Below are 21,884 nucleotides of genomic sequence, written 5' to 3'. Positions count from 1 at the left end.
TTTTTTCAAGATCTTTTTCATACAGAAAATGTAATTGATTCAGCTGGTGGGTTTCTCAGATCAGTCGGGTGTATGAACTATTTTCTTTTGTCAGTGTGAGAATCAAACAGAAATACTGGGCACCTCCGGTGGGTCAGTTTTGCAGACTGTTTCTGTTTTCATGCTGAATCTCTCCATTGTCACACAGTGTGTTCAGCATCTCTGATAGGAAATCCTAATTTTGACTAAAAGATGGAGATCTATAAATATGCAAACAGTATAATCTAATGAATATTCCCAGCTCCTTGTAACTTTCAGATAAGATTCAGTTTCGGGTAGCCTTGAAAGTTCTCAGTGATTATTTTATGCTGCTTATTCATAGGACAATTCATTGGGAGCTTACATTGTTTAAACTCCTCTTTAAAAATATAATATGATAACTTAACATGTATTAAAAATTAGCTCCATGTATGAGGATAATGATTGCTGCTTTAGCATGCCAGCACAGATTTGTAAGGAACTGCACTGAATCCAGGCTATACCATATACTGGGGAGAGGTTCCTAAAGAGCAAAGGAAACTCATTTTATTTATTTCAGGATGAAAGCTGGGTTGGGGTTTTAGGTTTGGTTTGTTTTTTTCTCTTGGGAGGACCTTTCTTTTGTTGCTTTGGAGAGGTTGGATTGACATAGGAGGAGTGAAAGCTGCAAGATCTGAGTGAGAAGTGGATGAGACATTCCCTTTTATATTTTTGTAGCACTTTGAGCCTATAGCCAAAGAAGAAAGGTGACTATTCAAGTTATCTTCAGCAGAAGCAAACAGCTCCTGTGTAACTTATGGCTCATTTATGAGTATAAACATCATAAAAGGCAGCTTCTGTTTGTGTCTGTTTGTACCGCTTGGCTTCATCTTCATGCTCTACAAACATATCTGTGTTTATTTGTTCTTTCTCACATTCCTTTTAACTTTTTCCCAAGGGTTTCAGAGGACTGTGGCCATTGCAGACTCCAACTACAACTGGTTCTACGGACCAGAGAGCCAGCTGGTGTTTCTCGACAAATTCGTCATGCGCAATGGCAGTGGGAACTGGTTGGCAGACCAGATCAGGAGGAACCGGGTGGTGGAGGGCCCAGGGACTCCATCCAAAGGGCAGAGGTGGTGCACTCTCCACACTGAATTTCTCTGGTATGTAAGGAAATGAGTGAGCTCAAAAAGGACTGGATGGCTGCTTGCCATTTGTGATGAGATGTTATTTTTAGGTTTGTTCTGCAGAGGCAGAGATTATGTTATGCTGGCCATGTGTAGGACAGAGTTTTTAGGCTCAGAAGAACTTAGCATTAGATGTTCAGTGTGCATTGCTACAGATTATGCCTTAATCTTATCCTGTGTGTGCTTTTGTGTTTTCCTCCCACTGTCTGTTGCAGTTATAAAAGGAAACATCCCTACATATATTCTTTGGTTTATCTGGTCTATTCTGATGTTTAAGCCTGTTATGTTTTTTAGTGATAAATTAGGCAGATATTTAAAGTGTAGTTGTGTTTTAAAAACTCTTAAGTCCTAATATAAACATTCTTTGAAAAGCTGAAGTAATGTAAAAGATAGTGTTATTATTAGTTGTGTGACCACACTAATTTGCAGGCCAAATTTAGAAAAAAAATATGATAAATGACTAGATCCATATCTTTCATGTTATTTACACCTCTTCTAACTTCTGTGTCAGTCTACAGAAGGTAAGAAGTATGATCCAAGGTGTATATACAAATATACATAAAAATTCCCTCAGTTTGTAGAAAAAACACATTTCTGAGGAGTCAATATAGCTCTATTTCTCTCTCTTAGAAGAGAAATATTATTGAATGTATTGGTCTGTGTTTATGTTATACATATTAAAATTTTTTTCTAGGCTCATAGCACACTTCAGCTTGTTATTTGCAAAATAGAGAATCTTTCCTTTATGACCGCTGTCATACATTTTCTTTTCTTGTTTGTACGTGGAAATCTTGGAAATTTATACTTACAATTTCTTCCTGATGCTAAAGGGAAAGACATTTTTTAAGACCATGTGGGTCAAAACAAAACAAAAAAAGACAAAAAACAAAATACACACACACACACACACAAAAAAAAAAAAATAGCCCACACTAAAAAAGCTCTGAATATCCCAACAGCTACCTTTTCCTTGTGCTGCAATGTTGCTCCTTTGATTAGCACATCCACGTGCATTGGAGTCTTAGGAAAAAGGTCTGCTTTTAGGAGGATCTCCATCAAAGAACGCTAGCTACAGAATAAAGACCTGAACTCTACAGTGAAGCCTTTGCCAGACATGAGCTCAAGGTTGATGGGGCTCCTCGTTAGCTGTAGAAAATAATTCTGATGAGAGACCATCTAATGAAAATACTGTTGAGTTGAATAATGGTTTTGCTTACTTAAAAATAATGTTGGGCTTTGTTTCATGTACGTTTTTGGGGGTGAGTTCTTTTATTTTCTGTGAATCAAACAAAAAAAAAAATTATAAGCATTATAATTTTTTTTAGGAATTAAGACCTCCTTTTAAACCAGATATCTTATGTCTTGCAATTTATACTAGAAAGCTGTAAATTTCTTTTTCAGCATAGCTGGAAAAGGAAATTAACATAGTGATGTTAGTTTTATTAAATTTATTAAATTATATAAATCATATAAATGTGTCATCTAAAATGCTTTTTCATTAATTTCTAATTTATTCCCAATTCTGTTTGGACGCTACAGACTTCCTATGATCACTAGTTTGGGGGAAACAGATGCTCTTTTTGACTCTTTTGGTTAGGTGGCAAGCAAATAGCTGCAAATGCTGATATCCGGTGCAAAACAGTGCCTACAACCTGTTCCTAATGTGCCTTTTAAAGTATTTATGTTGCAGTCAGTATCTTTATGATACAAAACAAAACTTGGCTTGTTTGAGAGAAGTTCACCGTACTCTTATTTTTGGACTGCAAAAAGGTTACTTGTAAGTGTGGAGTAGATACTTTCAGTTATTATTCTGTGAAAAGCACACAGTGTATGCTTTTGACTCCTTCAAATTTACTTAGTGATTAGTAGCATAAATATCATTACAACTATAGGCTTTTTTTTTGCTCAGGAAATACATAGGTGGGCTTTATATTGTTAGGTTGTTCTTTGATATGAGTAATGAATTGTTTTTTTGAATTTTGTGTAGGTGCTGATAGTGAAATTAGTCAAGTGATTTTTAAACTATTTCCCTCATCATTTTGGCAGGTATGATGCAAGTTTGCGCTCCGTCCCTCCGCCAGACTTTGGGGTTCCAAAGCTGCATTATTTTGAGGACTGGGGAGTGGTAACCTATGGAAGTGCTTTGCCAGCTGAAATCAACAGGCCTTTCCTTTCCTTCAAGTCAGGAAAGCTGGGAGGACGTGCAATATATGATATTGTTCATAAGAACAAGTACAAAGAGTGGATCAAGGGATGGAAGAACTTTAATGCTGGCCACGAACACCCAGACCAGAACTCCTTTACTTTTGCTCCTAATGGCGTACCTTTCATTACAGAAGCTCTGTACGGGCCAAAATATACTTTTTTTAATAATGTATTGATGTTTTCCCCTGCTGTGTCCAAGAGCTGCTTCTCCCCATGGGAAGGGCAGATTACAGAGGACTGTTCTTCAAAATGGCTTAAATATAAACATGATTTGGCTGGTGACTGTCAGGGACGAGTGGTTGCTGCCATGGAGAGAAGCGGTGTGGTTTTTATCAGGGGAGAAGGAGTGGGGGCATACAATCCTAAACTGAAGCTGAGAAAATTGCAAAGAAACCTCATACTACTTCATCCTCAACTTCTGTTGCTGGTGGACCAAATCCACCTAGAAGATGACAGCCCTCTGGAGGCAGCAACCAGTTTCTTCCACAATGTGGATGTGCCTTTTGAAGAAACAGTTGTTGATGAGATTCATGGGGCATTCATTAGACATCGTGATGGAATATATAAGATGTACTGGATGGATGACACTGGCCACAGTGAGAAAGCTACCATTGCCTCAAGAATGTATCCTCGGGGCTATCCTTATAATGGAACAAACTATGTGAATGTAACGACCCTCCTGCGACACCCCATCACCAGAGCCATTTACTTGTTCATTGGGCCCTCCATCGATGTGCAAAGCTTCACTGTCCGTGCAGACTCTCGGCAGCTGGATGTTTTTGTCACCACCAATGAGCACTCCTATGCAGTTTACTTGTGGACGGTAGAGGATGGGCCTCGTTCTGCCTTTGCACAGGTTACTGCAGGCCGTCAGAAAATTGTCTTTGACCGAACGTCTGCCATTAGGAACTTTGCAGTGCCAGAAGTGAAGGACTACATTGGGATCGTGGAGAGGAACCTGCAGCATTTTAAGCCTGTTTTCCAGCAGCTTGAAAAGCAGATCTTGTCTCGTGTACGAAACACAGCTAGCTTTAGGAAGACTGCTGAACGCCTATTGAGGTTTTCAGATAAGAGACAGACAGAGGAGGCCATTGATAGAATATTTGCAATCTCACAGAGGCAGCAGCAGCAGCGTGGAAGAGCAAAGAAAAATAGAAAAGTACCCAAAGGTTACAAATTTGTTGATGCTGTTCCTGACATTTTTGCACAAATTGAGGTAAATGAAAGAAAAGTGCGACAGAAGGCACAGACTCAAGCACAAAAAGAGTTGCCTATTGATGAAGATGAGGAAATGAAAGATCTTCTGGATTTTGCAGATATCACTTATGTGAAGCACAAAACTGGAGTTTCAATCAAGGGCCGATCAGGGTTGGCACAGTTGGTGGCAACCACTCGAAGTAGTGCCCCATCAATATCAGCTTCTTATACTCGCCTCTTTCTCATTCTCAACATTGCTATTTTTTTTGTCATGTTAGCAATGCAGCTCACATACTTTCAGAAGGCCAAGAGACTGCATGGCCAAAGATGTCTGTATGCAATACTGTTAGTAGATAGCTGTATATTATTGTGGCTGTATTCTTCCTGTTCTCAGTCACAATGTTAGCAGAAGACCTCTACTAGTTGACCAGTTTATGGTCATATATGTCTATGCAAAAGCATTAACCCTAATAGGGCCAAAGTTTATGTTCTTTTCTTTCTGAAACATTCCAAAAACAGCTGGGGAAATATTGGTTTCAGACCAGAAAGGATTGACAAATCAGGCAGACTATGAATTTCTCAGAAAACTAAGTACTTAGTAAGTACTCCTCCTTTGAGTTTTGAGTTGGGCCTCACATCTGAGGGAACGTTATGCTTTGTTCTTCAGAGTTCGGTAATGCAAAGCTGTAATTAATTAATTTTTTGGTGAGAAGAGCCCTCTTAAGGTATATGTTTCTAAGGGTTTGATTTTTTTTTAATATGGAATTGGATTTACATTTAGTGACTTTTCATTTCCAGGCTGCTGTGAGTGTTTGTGGACATTCTCTTAAGGAAAAGTTACTGACTTACAAGTATGCAGGGCAGATCTTAGCAGCAGATGCCGTTTCTCTCTGCCAAACCAAAGAATATTTAATTGTGGGACACTCCTGTATAATTATTTCAGACACTTCCATCATGTCATCTCTTCCATGCTTTACAGTCTGGCATGGTTGGAGGTGGCAATCCTGTCAGTACCTACCAGTGAGCATCACAGTGTTTAGTAGGCACTGACAGAAGGAGAAGAATAAGGAGCTGGTTCAAAGTACAAAGGAAGACAATTCTCAGGAAAAAAAACAACAACAACAACAAAATAAACTTTTTCAGTCAAGAGTAGACTGCAGAAAGATGAATGTTGTGGGGTCTGTTCTCAATTTTTCAAGACAGGTTTCACGAAAGTTTTCTATTGTTTGAAGTGCATCTTAGTAGAGAAATAATGTTCTTCTACATGCACTTGTAAAAATACAAAAGCCAAAGCAATCCTGTGGTAACCTCAACAATTGCCAGTAGGGAAAGAAGTATTATGGAAGTATTTAGTGTCTTTTTTTCCTTTTCACATGACTAGAAGCAGAGGACAGTTAAAATAATGTGAACAATCTGTTCTCTATAAAGCACCAGGAAGGGTTCTGCAAGCTCTTGGTGGCCCCTTGATCAATTATCTGGGGATTAGTGGTAAATGGAGTCATGTGGTTTACAGCAAAAATAAGTTTGACATCTCTGCACATATCCCCTTCTGTTCATTGAACTGATTTCAAGAAATCATAGCTATTTGAGAGAATGGAAAATCTATGGAATTGGGGCATATCTGTATGTCTTTATGGGAAAATAATTTTTCCGGTACATTTGTTAAATAAAAATATTATTTTCTCTGCGGAAAAAAATGTTTCTCTTTGATTAGAATATTTTTCCTATTAATTACAGTAATTATGTTCATCAGCTCTTTGTTAAAACCATAAAACTTGTTTCGTTTTCCTTACATCCACTTAGGTATGTTATCTACGTTGCTATTTTTAAGCCTTCTGGAGATTATGCACTGAAATATAGTGAGCTTTTCTTACCTAAACATTCTTAGTGAACAGATCAGAATATTTTCATTAGGTTTCAGATACTGAGCCATATCTGCACTGTGTTCACATACAGAAGCTCTGCTACAGTCTTTGATGCCTGGATATAGCCAGTAAGATTTGACATGTTTAGTATAGGCAAAGGAAGCTGATTGGTTGCATGATATTACTTACAATGTAAGTATGTCTAGATTGAGAGAAGCTGTGTATCACTACACATTTCCTTTCTGTCTTTGCACGGGGATGACAGGAAGGTATGGAGAAACAGCTGTTGCTTTTTTGTTTTGTTTTGTTTTTAGTATTAGATACTTGTGTATCTTTGTCCTCTTTGGAGATTGTTGAACCTTTAGAAAAATGAAGAGCTGTGATGACCGTGAGCCTTTACTAGACTAACGTAACAGTGGCATTTATACTAATCTTTCACTGCAATTGACAGTTGTGTATGTTTTTCCTATGTCAGGTCACCATTGCTTTGTTGGACAGTCAGCCACGGAAAGATAAACTCTCATCACTCTAGTCCAAAAAGCATTTGAGAAGTACCTGTATTTCTTGGCTGGCTGTGTACAGTGTGCCATCCAAATTCTAGTACAGTATTAGTATGTGTGTCCAATGAAACTGCAGAATTATGGAAAGTAAGACTAGTCATGGACATTAGCTCTTGTTTACATGATGCTTCTCTGCACTGTTGTAGCAATGTGATAGATCAAAAAGGTAGGTACAAGAGATCCCTGTGCTCAGAGCCAGGTCTTAAAGCAGTTTGTAAGGACAACCAGCATTTAAATGTGGTGTGAGTGTACCTGCAATGATGGGGTGAAGGGAAATGAAAATAATCTCATGTACTTCTTTACTTACTCTTTTCTATACTGTTGCTGTTTAGAAGTCTTTAAAAAAAAAAAAAAAAGTTTCTTGTTTCTTTTAAGTTTTGTTTCAATTTCTTGCTTCCATTCTTCTTCCTCTTCTTCTTTCTCATTCCTTAGCAAAGCTTATCATAGAATCACAGAGTCACAGAATTGTAGGTGTTGGAAGGGTATGCCAGAGATCTTTGAGTCCAATGCCCCTGCAAGCAGGTCCCCTACAGCAGGTTGCACACGTAGGCATCCAGGCGAGTCTTGAATATCTCCAAAGAAGGAGAATCCACAACCTCTTTGGGCAGCCTGTTCCAATGCTCTGTCACCCTCACCGTGAAGAAGTTCTTTTGCATATTGGTACGGAACTTCCTATGCTGCAGTTCATGGCCATTTTCCCTTGTCCCTGCAGACTGCTGAAAAGAGGTTGGCCATGTCCTTTTGTTTCCCACACTTACGATAAATATAAATATAATCATTAATAAGATTACCTCTGAGCCTTCTTTTCTCAAGGCTGAACAGACCCAGCCCACTAAGCCTTTCCTTGTAGAGGAGATGCTCCAGGCCCTTTATCATCTTTGTGGCCCTCCACTGGACTCTCTCCAGGAGATCCCTGTCTTTTTGTACTGAGGAGTCCAAACTGGATACAATACTCCAGATGAAGCCTGACCAGGGCAGAGTAGAGAGGGAGGATCACCTCCTTGACCTGCTGGCCACACTCCTTTTAATGCACCCCAGGATGCCATTGTTCATCCTGGCTGCCAGAGCACACTGCTGGGTCATGGCCTACCTGTTATCCACCAGGACCCCCAGGTCCTTCTCTGCAGAGCATCTCACCAGCAGGTTATGTCCCCTCATCTTTTCTAACAGAATCTGAAGCAAGTGGAGCAAAGAGCAAACATATTCTTGATGTCTGAAATTAGCACCTTGGGCCATGGGCCAGAAGTGTCTGTGTTACAAGCCAGGAAGAAATAATTCAAGCCTTCAGATGGCAACACACCCTGAAAAATCTGCCCAGGCTTTCCTAGGAAGTGTAGTGAGGAGGAGCAAGAACATGGCATCAGCCCAGCTAGCTTTAGTGGCTGGTTGGAGTTCTTAATGCCTGTTAGCATAAGAGAGGATACTGTCCTTGCCTTTGGGTCATTAGTCCAAAATAAAAAAGAGCAGCAATCACAGTACCATGTGTGTCTATGGCAGAGGCACTCAGCACCAGTTTTATCTCATCTGGGTATACTGAACCACAAAATGTCATTGTATGATATCCATTAACAAAGTTATCTTTAGACTTCTATTTAAAACGGAGTCACCCTACAAAGCTTTTCTGGCATATGCCTCTGATCCTATTCTTAGTCTGCCTCTTTCTGCTTTCTGAAAATGTTCATGTTCTGCGTCTTTGGTCACATGAAAATACGGCTATTCTACAATTGGCTTCTCTCAACTTCTGTTCAGAACTTGATTTTTTGTCATGCAAATTTGTTTCAGGGCTGCAGTCTAAATTAAGCTGAACTTAGTTCAATGTATTCCGAGCAGAGTCATTGGGAATTTAGCACACTGGTAGCTGTGTGAATGTTTGAAGGTGGAATCTGGTTCTTAGATTTGTAAGTGATTTTTGAGATTATCTAAAAACTGGATGTGTATGTTATATACATCATTGTGACTGAGGGAAGCCAAGGGAATGGAGTGCATTACCTCATTTCTTAAATCTTTGAAGATTAAAGTTGATTCTGAAGTATTGTATGTCTGAAATGTATTGAATTCTTCTGTTACCTACGTATTTTCCAGTGATTAATTTTTTTCTTAGTTTTTGAAAGTATATATTGTCTGGAAAATAGATTTTTGTACCAGGCCATTACAAGCATATTTATTGGGTCTGTGAAAATCTTACTTCTGATCATATACACTTTTGTCTAACTTTAATCCTTTTGGTCTGGCTACTTTGCTATAATTCAGAAGGATAACTTTAAGCTATTAAGTCAGACTCAGCTAATAGAGGCCAGATTTTATTTTCTGTCCTTTCTTTGTTGACTTCAGGAGAACTCTGCAGCAGGCAGCCTGTGTGATTCAGTGCTGGATGTATCCATCTGGTCCTTAGCACTCAACCTGTTTTCTAAACAAGTTTAACCTTGAAACAAAGCACTTCAAAGAATATAAAAACTAACATCAGTTTTTCTTCTGATAATAACTAATGAAGATGAGTGATTAATTTAACTTCATACTTGCCTGGTTTGCTACTCTAATAAACAGCAAAACAATTAATTTCATGAGAATTCAAATTTCATCTTCACTTTTCAATGAAACTGAACATAACTGCAGTAGCCATGAGATAAGGAGTGTGTGAATCCATACAGGCAAGACCATATCTTCCCTGCTTTAATTCACATTAACAAAAGTATGAAGGAAACAATGTAAATCAACCAGGTTCTGTAGTAATGGAATTATGCAGCTAATTTCATAGGTGTGATCATTCAAATCTCCAAAAGGCAGAAAAAAAACCTGTTGTCAGGCATATATCCATGCTCTCTACAAGAATGCCTGCACCAAATACTAGAATTATTGTGGGAATCCTCTTTATACTGACAGACAAACATCTTTTTGGCCTTGGTGCTGAGAAAGCTGTATTTTTCTCAACTGTTCTCAGGTGAGTTCTAACTTGTTTTGGTGTAAAGTGACTTCAGACCTCTTCAGCTCATTGTCAAAAGCTCATTGGCTAACTCAGGGCTTCCTGATACATGACCTTATCTATCTGGGCTATAGATATCCCCCAGTCACAGAAAGAAAAGTACTGTGGGGTCTCTAAGGAATATAGCCATGAGGAATGGTCTGTCACCACCACCTTGCTGGCTGGTAGCCTGCTGTGCCTGCTTGTGAGAGACCCTAGGAAAGACATTGATCCATCAGGTTTTCTGTGACTCATCACAGTGGTGACAGTCTACACCCACCTTCCCTCTCTAAAAACTTCTTTAAGGTGTGCAGACAGCAGTGTATTTATATCTGTGTGCATGGCATATGCGCAGTAAGGTTGGCACCTGTGGCATGTGTCTACCCTACTATATATGAATTGTATCACATTCAGTTATTTGACAGGAAAGAGCCCAGTACAAATGTACTCTAAGACAGATAGTATGTCCCACCCCAAAAGTAAAGTTGGGCATTGCCACCTTAGCAGAGGCCACTTACTTTTTCTTCATATATCTATTGTAGGCAATGAACTGTGGCATGACCATATGACTCTGTGAAGACAAAAGCTCCCAAACCACAATGATTTCACTGGTTTCACTCCTGCCTGACCCCGGAACAATAAGAGAGGAAGACTGCCCCTGCTCTGACTCCACAGCCGAATCCTCTTGAATTCTGTTGTCGAATTGGCTGTAGGGGAATGACCTTCACCTTTCATGCTCCCTTGAAGGTGCACACTTCCCTTAAATGCCTGTCTCCTGTGACAGTGTAAAAGTTCTCCCAACAGATGGCATTGCCAACTGGAAAAGCCGCAATTAAGAGCATTACTTTGGTTCAAGTGCTTAATGAAAAATCCTATGTTAAAGTCAGAACAAGTCTTTTTGCTGAAGAAGTCTAAAAGGACCTGCAGCTGCTCTTTCCCTCTACACTCCACCCCAAGCTCTCTGTCCCACCAACAGAGATGTGTTTACTAAGTGAGCTGTGATTCATCCCTCCTACATTGCATCAGCCTCTTCATTTTTGCTGTCCCTCAGGGAATCAGATCTGAAGCACTAAAACCAGATTGTGTGGTAACAAGCCATGCTTGTTGCTGTGAGGACCAGAAAAACAATTACGAAAATTATGACTTAGTTTTTCTGAGGTCTTCGTACTTCAGAGAACCAAAATGGAGCAAGAAAGAAATATATGCAAGAATGGGGTACACTGCAGTCAAACAAAGTCCACGTCAAGTAAGGAAGTCTTGAACCATGCTTACTCCTGCCTCCTGATGAAAGTCACTCATCCCTGTATTTCAGAGCCTGCTCTCTGATTCTTCCCTCAAAGGAAAACACAAGTCCTCTACAGAATTACAGTTTCTCAAATGTGAATTCTCTCATGATTGTCACCTTCATGATGTCTTATTTACATATGTCCCTGGTAAGCTCTCCTTGGCAGAAACGTGATTGAAACCTCCATTCCAAGGAAAGCAAGGAATGGATTTATTGTTGATGACAGGAATTTTATCCATATTCCAAGATTTGTATCTCCTATTTCTTTCTTTCTTATATCAAGTCCTAATTTGTTCTAAAACAAATGTTAAGGGAGCTGAGGTTCAGTTGCTGGCTCATGATTTGCCAGAGCTTTCTAGCAGTTTCTTCCATATGAATAGCTGGTTTGCTAGTAGTCTGAACTTATTAAGAAATAACTTGCTTCCCTTAAAAAGAAGATCAAATGCTCTCTTTATGGGAACAGAGGTGGTTGTTCCTCTGTGTATTCTAAAGACCAGATGAGTCTGTTAAACACTTGTTTTCTGCATTATGAAACATTTTTCAATGTAGCAATTTCTCAACCCAAAATGTAAAATGCGTCTTGCTTTTCAGCTGAGTGGAAAACTACCCCTTCATCCAAAAAAAAAACTGCTGTTTACACTAAGCTAATAATAATTTTCTCATGGTTAATTCACAGCCCTTGCATTCCACATGTCGTTCAAAAGTGATATTCTTTCAGGTTTGCTCAGTATTCACTCTAGAAAATACTATAAATTTCCCAGAACTCTCCTGTTGCTGGGATGTAGATTTATGTATATGCTTCTAGACCGTGAGGTTCAAGTCTGCTTAGAATGGAGATGCTACTGGGGTGAAGCAATCACAGAAAAACAAACAAACAAGCAACAACAACAAAAAAAACCTCGTCTAACTCCTTGCATTTCTTTCTTTTTTTTTTATTCCCTTTAGCCAGGAATTGCTGCACATGTTCAGGAGTGGACACTTTCTTTCCGGAGTTCAAAAAAAGTTGAAATGTCTCCTGATATACCAGAAAACGGACCTGTATTTCCCTTAGGAGCAAAGCCACTCATCTGTCTACAAAGTTGTCATACTTTGGCTAAAGATCTGTTAATACCTAAATCCACTTTAAGTGGAGCGCAGTCGCCTCTCCTTTGCAAAAGCAAAAGATTCAAAGACTTGATTCCAATTGTCTCTGATGTATGCACAAAGCAATCTTGAACAAATGCATGGCTACAGGCCACATCACCTGTACCATTTCTTTTATACTTGCAACTTATCATGGCTATTTTTGAAATTTACAGATAACACAGACCCACAGATTTTCCCTTGTAGATTGTGCCTGAAGTTCAGATCTGTGCAGAGAGACAGAATTGGCGCAATTTTAAGTTTTTTTAGTTCTGTATTGAATCCACAGATCTGAAATAGTCAAACAGTAAGTTGTCCTATAAATCAAGAGGAATTCAGTTTCTTTTTTTCATTCATAACCATCTCATTTGATTTCATGCACTGATTTCTGAACCTACCAGCATAACTAAGATAGACAGGTACATGTGGGAAGCTTTGAAAGGGATAAGATCTCAGCTCTTACACTGCTTTCCTGTTAGAAAAATGTCTTCTTAGTTATCAAAATTTAGACAGCTAAGGAGTCCAAGTTGGGAAAGTAAAGAGTGGAAAAGTAGCATATCCCCACTATTCCAATTAGATAGAATGGTTAATTTGTTCAAGCTTTAAAAAGTGGAAAAGAATTAATGGAGTGAAAAGGTACAGAAGATATTTTAGCGTATTAACAGAAGTAGCATATAAAGAGAAAGCATTAGGACACAGACATGGGAGGATAGCATGAAATCTAAGCTATTTGACAATCAAGGCAGCAAGATATGGTGTCATAATGTGAAGATAGCCACATTCTCCTGCATTCCCATATATTAAAAAAAAAAAAAAAAAAAGTAATTGCACCAGCTTTCTCTAGCTGTTTTTCCCTGCTGCTTTTCACACCAGTAGTGGGCTTCATGTAACCAAATAGCCTACAGCTGTCAAAGGGCTTTACTGTTCAACCTACATTCAACTACAGTCTATATGTGCTGTAAGGAAGTCTGCATGGTTCTTTAAGTACTGGCTGTGATCTGTAGCATATTTGCTGAGTTTATAAGAAAATATGTGATATTTTCAAAGGATTAGGAAGGTTCATAGGATTAGAAGTTGTCAGATTTTATGAAGAAATCAAGAAGTGCTGGTGAGGCAGATAATAGAATCAATTCATCTGTAGTCAGGTAATTCACCCTGAGCAGCCAATTAGTAACTTCCAAGAAAGCAAAGCTCGGTCTTTTTCCTCTAGTATGTAAAATGATATGGCATTAAAACTTCTTTTGCAGTTATGAACACATTAAGTCCAAAACATCTCTGTAGCATCATACTGAGAACCAGATTCCACCTGCAGAGCCTCCTTCAGAGCTGTGCTTTGTTTTGATATCCCGGTTCCTTTCTACTCACTAAAACTGATTTTCATTCTAAACCTAATAAATGTAATGTCTTAAAATACCATAATAATGTATCCCAGTACTTGTAAGCTGTACACGCACAGCCACAAGCGCTACTTCTCCACCTGCTGCTCTGCTAAGTATTAGTGTTACTAATGATTTATGTGGTGCTACTGGGATGTGTGACACTTCACAAACATGTGGGACTGATTCAATCATAAAGCCAGAATAACTTCCTTCGTTTCACAAACTGAGGTAATGAGCCTCCGGGGGAGGTCTGTCCACCTGGAGGGGAGGTGTGGGTCTGTGTGCAGACAAAGCTCCCACTGGTAAAGCTTTAAAGAGATAAAAAGCATTACGAGAATTTTCCTAGGGCAGAAAGACCATTCTTTCTGTCTTTCCTAATTGGGCACTGAAAATACAGCTTACAACTCTTTCACTTGAAGAAACGAGTCCAGTTGTTATAAAACCCATTGGCAGCACTGTGGAGCTCAAGCTCCGTTCTGCCAAAGGCTTTTGGGTTAATAAAGTGAAGACAAATTTGAGCTTGATAAGACTAATGACAGAAATTTAAGACACAATGAACTTTCATAGAAACAGCTAGAAAAAGAATGGTTTGCAAAAAATGATGTAACATAAAACAAGATCCTCTCAATATTTACTGACAAATCCCACAGTGAACATGCACTCACATATGCTGCATTCAAGAACAGTATCACACATTTGGTATAACAGCATAACTAGTTGGACTAGAGCTATTTCCTCCCAAAAAGTATGCAAGACTCACTCAGCTGCAAAAGAAGGGATAAAATTTACAACATTAAGGACAAACTTGTTGAAACTTTGAACAAGTTGATTTGTTTTGAGCTGATTTTTTCATCTCAGTAAAGCATACTTCAAAACAAAAGGATATTTCAAATAACAAAATCACCTTTTTTTCTTTTTTTCCTTTTTTTTTTAAACTTCTCTCTGTTTTCACCATGGCATTGTTTTTATCCCACTTGGTAGGCACAAAATTTAACGTGAATAAATGCAAGAACACCCATTAAATTGGAATTCTGGGTTCTTTAAATAGAGAACCTCTTTTCTGAACACTTCCAGTTAATGCTTTGCAGCTATTGTGGAGACAGAAGTGTTAATTCAATGAGCAGGAAATAGCTGCCCTGAGAAAACAATGTACAGAGGTAAATAGGAAGCTAACAGCAGCATGGCCTTGCAACTCTGCAATTCCTCTGCCTTTCCATCTCCAGACCCCTAGGTTGCCTGGTGTTCCCCCCCTGGCAGAACCATTGCTGCCCCTCAGCCTGACCCATGGCACAAGCATTCCCCTCCTTCCAGCCAGAGTGGCCTCCTCTCCTTCACCCACATCTCTGTAGTATTTACTGAAAATGTGTTTGCTCGGAGGGGAGGATTAATCCTTTTTCACAGAGAGCTTCCGTCCCTTTTTAGATGAAACTTTTTCCTGAAATCATATATTTTATTACAGAGAAATAAAAGAATGCTAAAAGTAGTCTCAGGTGAATCATAGAATCATAGAATTGTAGGGGCTGGAGAATTGTAGGGGAACTCAAGATCATCAAGTAGAACCTGCTAAAGCAGGTCCTGTAAAGTAAATTGTAGAGGAAAGCATCCAAGTGGGTCTTGAATATCTTCAAGGAAGGAGTCTCTACAACCTCTCTGGGCATCCTGTTCCAGTGCTCTGACACCTTCACAGTGAATTTTTTCCTCATACTTGTGTGGAATTTGCTGTGTTCCAGTTTGTGCCCATTGGTCCTTGTTCTGTCAATGGGCTCCACTGGAAAGAACCTGGCCCCATCCACCTGACTTATGCCCTTTAGATATTTATAAGCATTGATAAAATCTCCCCTCAGTCATCTCTTCTCCAGGCTGAACAGCTCCAGGTCCCTCAGAAAGAGATGTTACAAGAGAGATGTTCCAGGCCCTTTTTCGTCTTTGTGGCCCTCCCCTGGACTCCAGAAGTTCCCTGACTTTTTTGAGTTGAGGAGTCCAGAACTGGACACAGTGCTCCAGATGTGGCCTGACCAGGGCAGAGTAGAGGGGGAGGATCACTTCCCTTGGCATGCTGGCCACGTTCTTTTTAATGCACCTCAGTGAAGTTGTGGTGTTCCTTGGCTGCTGTCTTTCCACTCTATGGATATTATCCACTCCTGGTCATCAGGATCCTTTGTTCAGCTGGTGATTCTCAGACTCAGCCTCTGCTTTTTACTTTAAGAAATTCTATGTAAGAGGTGATGAGAGGTACATTTTGCTGATAATGTTGTTCAGCTTGCCATCTATCTGACTTAAATCTGATTGTGATTTTGTTTTGCTGTGATTAGTGATTAAACTGATTGCAGATGTGACTTGAGCACTATAAGCATATCACTTTCAGTGCATGTAAAAGCAAATCCAGAGCTTGCACTGTTCTCTTTCACCCCAGTACTTCCCAATACTGGTCCAGACACAAAGAATTCTAGTTTCAAGGTCCAATAACCATTGCCTCCAACTATAAGCAGCTACTAAATAGCACATTATCTATGTAGGGACAGACATTATTTCTCATAGTTTGTGTAGGGGATTTTTATCTTGAGTTTGAAAAATAGGGCAATTCTTCAAATTGGAGAAAAAAGAAAGAAGAACTTATTGTGTGTCATGCTTTCTGAAACTTTGAAACTTCCTCATCCCACTCCTCTTGTCTGGTAAGAGGTGAAAAAACAACCTCTTACAGCCTGTTTTTTTCCCCTAGAAGTTCAAATATTGATATTAATATAAATTGTAAAATGAAAGTATCTACTTCTGGTGTTTGTACTGGGCAAATAGGTAGAAATTATATTAAAGAATGAAAATAGTATATACACATATAAACTTGAAGGCAAATTAATCTGACTTGGTTCTAGTTTCAAAAAGCATATTTGACAATTTGTCTTGCAGAATTTAAGAAAAAGTTAAGAGAGAAAGTCCTCAGGGAGTTTTAAGTTTGCTGAAAATTGGAAAAAGTAGTACGTCTGTGCTATGAACAACACTGCTTTTATCTTTTAAGTGACCTGGAGGGGGGTGAAAATCAAAACTGTGATATTTGCTAATTGTATGAATTTATTCTGCATGTTTAAAAACAAACTGATAAAAGAACTGTTGGTATATTTCACTAGACCAGAAAGCAAAATGACAGGTGCAGGCAAAGTGATGTTCAGGGTGAAATTCAGTCCTCTCTTCATACATAAACAGATAGACTCTGAGCTGACTGAAAATGTTGCTTAGAACTTGTATTAAATCAAATCTCATTAAAATATCAGCTCAGTGTTTCAAGCATGATTTAAAGAAAGAAAAAAAAAAAAAGCCATTCTAGAACTTTTACAACAAAATAGAAAATGATATCATTATGGCACTGTAGAAAACTGACCTGGCTGCACCTCCAGTGTAAGTCTGGTAAACCCCAGTTTCATCCCTTCATGTCAAAACTGGTACTTGAATCCTGGAGAATGGTATAGGTGGCAACATGGGTAAAAAAAGGTATACAGCCCAGCAGACAAGGAACTCCCTAAACTGCCTGGTATAAGGGGTCAATATCGCGTTGTCATCTTCTTGGTACAAATGCACAGATTCTTCCTGTTTTCTAGACCAGCTACAGGGCTATCCGTCAGTGAGCATTAGTAGGCTTAACAATATCGCTACATCTTGTTTCAATCCCTCCTTTTCTTTTGAAGATTGTAGCTAACACATTATGACCTTTACTGTATCCATTTACTACACTCCAGCAACAATTAACAGTTGCAGCCCTGTATCATTACAATTGCAATTATACATACAGCAATTAAAAAAAAAAAAAAAAAAAAGGCTATCAATAACAGTTTCTTCAACCAAGACCAATCAGATAACCATGAGGTCAGCTTATTCCAACTTCCTCAAAACTCCATGCAGTGTTATTAAGGGATATTTCATGTTCTAGCTTTTGTTAGCTCTTTACATGTTGTGCAAGTAAATGGTACATAAATGGAAAGAAACTAAACAACCTTTTCAGCAAATCCAAGTCCATACTTATAAAAAACAGTTATTCCTTACTTTTATGTTCCCTTTCAGGAGGCCACCACGATGGGAGATATAGTGGTTAGATGAAAAGAAACACCATCATGGATCAAGAGAATCCAGCCAGAAAAAATATATATATAATTTTCAGAAAAATAAGTCTCTATTTCCTTTTGAAGCAGGATATGCTTTTTCTGTGTTAAGGGAAAGTAATATATGTGATAGCTTACTTAGATGGCCATGTATGTCACTAATCTGTGAAGAGGAAATGCCACACTAGCACCTTTAGCTAGGTCTCAAAGAAGTTACCTGTTCATCATGGGCTCACCAGAATCTGTCATCATTTTACATACTCCATTTTATACTATTATTCTTTTCTTTCTTTTAAACATAACATGGGAATGGATACTGTCTTTGCAGTCACAGGAAACGTTGTAGCAAGAGTAACAACCCAAAAAGGCCCTGTGCTACTTCATCACTTAGCTTTTGAGGACCATCTCTCAAACCATAAAATAGAGGACTTTGGAAGGTTACAGCCACTGCCACATCACACCTGGTGAACTTTCTTGAAATAGTCTCTATGAAAATCTAGTTGAGCTGTGAATGCACACCCTGCGGTTTGTGGTTAACCTATGTGCCATGATAATGCCCAGTAAGAAACAGTGCAGTGCAGATAACAGCATTCAGATTCTATTCAGAATGAATTCATAGCACTGACACAACCAAACAGGTTAGAAGGTTCCCAGTTCATGTAAGAGCAGATAAATTTGAACCAAAAATCCTGGGTAAATGGTTGTGGCAGAAAGATGACAATGAACACAATTAAGGTAGTTTTCTCACATTTTGTTAATTCTTTGAGTCTGATGCCTCATTCAAAAACTTCCCTGAGTGAGAAGACTATGAAACTTAAGCCACTGCTAGTTACAAAGGACAAAGGTAAGCTATTTTCTTGCAGAAAAAGACATTTCAGTGCTGTTTTGGTGCTGATCTCCACTGTGGTGAGTTTTTACTTGACTGTTACACAGTTCAGTGAATTTGTGCACTTCTGTGCTTCCTGTAAAGAACTGCTTCAAAATTGCTAACAGAAAGTGAAAGCCCTGTGAAAGTAAAATTGCTAACAGAAAGTGAAAGCTCTGTGAAAGTCTTTAAAACTGTGGGCTTTGAGGAACTACTTTTTTTCTTTTCTTTTACTGGTTGTGACTGCACTGCCCTCAAAACACAGAGAGGCCGCTGGATCCTTCAGCAGAAAATGGAAAAACTGCACACAGCAGTGAATTTTTGTATCCGCTACCAAAAGACTCTGGGTTACAGCATTGTGTCCCTGTTGACAATTGCCAGCGAGCAAATCTTTTCCTCGGTGGCCTTCAGGTGTCCCTGCAACTCTTGGAACATCCTGTATGGCTGTGTCTTCCTTCTAGTGCCAGCCATCCTTCTCTTTCTGCTTGGCTACATGGTGAATGCCAGGACTTGGCTCCTGCTCACAGGCAGCTGCCCTCAGGAGAAAAAACAGTGCTGTGGCTCTTGGGGAAAGGGTTGCTTCTACCTGAAAGTGCTGGCACCGGTGACAGCCAGCATCTTGGTGGCCCCCCTCACCTGGATCGCAGTGGCCCTGCTCAGCGCAAGCTTCTACGAGTGCGCAGCCAGCGGGAGCAGCTTCATCAGGAACCAGGTGTGCAGGGACATGGACAATCCTGAAGCATGCTGGGAGCTTCTGGAAAAAATACCCTGTGATGAGAAAGTTGCCAGACAACTGCTGAATGAGAATTCAACTTCAAAAGGTGGACTTGTCAGCTTTCGAGCACAGTCTCAGGTAAGACCTCTATGCTCTGCTCTTCCCCCAAGGACTCCTGCCTTGCCTGCTTCACACACACTGGTACCTGCTAGCAAAAGCACATGGTTAGCAAAATTTCTTTGGTCGAAAAACACTAACATAGAAAGGCAACAAGAGGCTATTCTTTGCTAGCTTCTCTTTTCAGTGTTTGCACAGTAATTTCTTGGCACTAGCAATGGCAAAGCGTTTGTCAGTGCTGGGAGTAGACCAGCCTAGATATCAGCACTTTCCAATGCAGCTTTTCTTCTCGTTCAGATTATGCCTGGTGAAAGCTTTTCTCTGTTACCCTTCCAAAGATCTCAGACTTATGTAAGTATGCATTAGCTGAGAGGAAGCTGAAGTCATTAGCATAGGGGAAGCTAACACCTCTCTGCAACAGGGTGAGCTAACAAGTGAAACAAAGACAGACAATTTCTTTGACCATGAACCTAAAAGCTTGACTCTATTATTAATTTCACACTTACAGTGTAGGTGAATAGTTAAAATACATGCACATTTTGTTACAGTTTCCTTCTTGTGCTGTAATAAAAAGTAGCTCTTCTGAGTAGGTTTTTTCCATTTGGAATGAAACAAAACCAAAGTGATTTGGCAGCACTCCAGTTTTGTTTCTGTGCTTGTTCCCCTTGACCCCAGGAGAAAATTAATTTATTATCACTTCTTCAGGAAAACATTAATGGAAAACATTAATACTGATTAATGTAGTTAAGTTTGCAGGAGATTATAATTACACACACAAAGTGTTTAAATTTGTTAGGTATTTAGCATGTGGCTTCTTGAAGAAAAAGCTGGAAAAGAGCAGATTCTGTAACATTGAATTCTGACAGAGTAAGAAAGGAGCAAAACTGAAGAAGATCGACTGTTACTGATTTTTCAGTGAAATCTAAAAGAACAGACTGGTCAAACACAAATGGAAGACCATATGAGATCATATACTTCATTTCTTGTATCTGACCTACTTTCAGCAGAATTAGGAGCCAAAAAGTGGTGTGGATGATAACATTTTATACAAAATAGGAAAGATTTCTTATTTGATAGCCAAATCCTTGTTCTGCCTACAAAGCATTGCTTCCATGTCTGATTCAATGTTTTGTTCTGTACTCTCGCACAGGGCTATGTGAAAACACTAGTAACCCATTTATTTATTTTTCAAGATTCTAGGATGGTTGCTGATAGTCGCCATCATTACTGTGGCACTCATTTCAACATGTATCAGCCGCTGTTTCTCCCCAGTTAGCTATTTTCAGCTGAAGTTCTGGAAAATTTATTTGGAAAAGGAACGAGAGCACTTCGAAACCAAGGCTAAAGAACATGCAGCTCAGTTGGCCGAAAGAAACATAAATTGCTTTTTTGAAGCCACCAACCCACCACCATTTCAGACCCCCAGCAATGAAGACTGGAAGAAGATTTCACTCCCATATGCCTTCAGTAAGAATGATCAGTATTACAGCATGATACACAAATACATTAGTGCAAACAGAGACAAGATCAGTACATGTGAAAGAGATCAATTTTCCTGTGTTTTAGGATTTGTGGATGAAGCACATATAAATGAGCAAGGGTTTTAGTAAAAAAAAAAACAACAGTTTGTAACACTGGTAATCTTTTAACCTTACTGATCTAAAAGAAGCTTTATTCTGTGCTCTTACTGAAATCAATGAGAATTGTATGTTAAAGGCTGGTAATGTAAACCCCTTGAGACTTTTTTTTTAAATAAATTTCATACTTTTGCTTAAGTACATTTAAATAAGCATATGGATCCAAGGGTGTTAATCTCTCTGTATCTTTCTTTTTCTTTTAAGTTATATTATAATGCTACACAAGCCTTATCGTGAAAGCTTATTGCTGATAAGGTGTAGATACATAAATCTAAGTATCATAGTAGGGTACAAATAAACATTTAACTGATTGGTATCATTTCACCTTCATATACTCAAAAGGTATCCCAAACCGTGCAACAACTGTGTTTCCCAGGATAGTTTGGAGTTGGGTCATCACAGTAACAAGTGTCCAATTTGTTATTTGTGCCTGCAGGAAGCACAATTATGCTTAAAATGTTTCAGTTCACCTCTCCTATTAAAGAACTCAATTGTTCACTGACATCTAGGAGGCAATAAATCTGCTCTGGAGTATTGTAAATTGGAAGGTAACAATGGCCCCTGAAATCAGCAGCAAGATGTTCCTTGACTCAGTGGGGCCAGGCTTTGCCATAGAGACACAGTAAAATTGTTCAGGATAGACTGAAAGCATCTGGAGAAAGGTTATACCTTTTTTCTATCCCCAGTGAGAAAGTCCAGTGAA

The 21,884-nt window shown here is 39.1% G+C and overlaps 2 protein-coding genes across 5 annotated transcripts in view; both read left to right on the top strand.

Moving 5' to 3' along the window:
• The window catches only part of DSE (dermatan sulfate epimerase), a 32,765-nt gene extending 26,479 nt beyond the window's left edge, over positions 1–6,286 (top strand). For all 4 annotated transcript variants that reach the window (XM_085217437.1, XM_085217436.1, XM_085217438.1 and 1 more), the window contains 2 exons: positions 956–1,163; positions 3,234–6,286. In XM_085217437.1, coding sequence (XP_085073563.1) covers positions 956–1,163; positions 3,234–4,995 — 1,970 coding nt within the window. In that variant the 3' untranslated portion in view covers positions 4,996–6,286. The remainder of the gene's footprint in view (positions 1–955; positions 1,164–3,233) is intronic.
• Positions 6,287–18,525: 12,239 nt separating this feature from the next.
• CALHM6 (calcium homeostasis modulator family member 6) lies at positions 18,526–21,334 on the top strand. Its single transcript, XM_003204269.5, has 2 exons — positions 18,526–19,565; positions 20,738–21,334. Exons 1-2 carry the CDS (start codon positions 19,005–19,007, stop codon positions 21,149–21,151), a joined length of 975 nt encoding a protein of 324 aa, XP_003204317.1. The 5' UTR covers positions 18,526–19,004; the 3' UTR covers positions 21,152–21,334.
• Positions 21,335–21,884: the final 550 nt, after the last annotated feature.

The sequence above is a fragment of the Meleagris gallopavo genome, chromosome 2 (assembly GCF_905368555.1).
Source record: "Meleagris gallopavo chromosome 2, MGAL_WU_HG_1.1, whole genome shotgun sequence".
NCBI lineage: Eukaryota > Metazoa > Chordata > Aves > Galliformes > Phasianidae > Meleagris > Meleagris gallopavo.
The sequence above is the reverse complement of the archived record's forward strand: the minus strand, read 5'-3'. Positions and strand labels throughout refer to the sequence as shown.

Coding starts and splice junctions, on each gene's coding strand:
- CALHM6 (XM_003204269.5), top strand. CDS start 19,005: ATGGAAAAACTGCACACAGCAGTGAATTTTTGTATCCGCTACCAAAAG. Junction 19,566..20,737: donor GCTTTCGAGCACAGTCTCAG/GTAAGACCTCTA, acceptor TTATTTTTCAAG/ATTCTAGGATGGTTGCTGAT.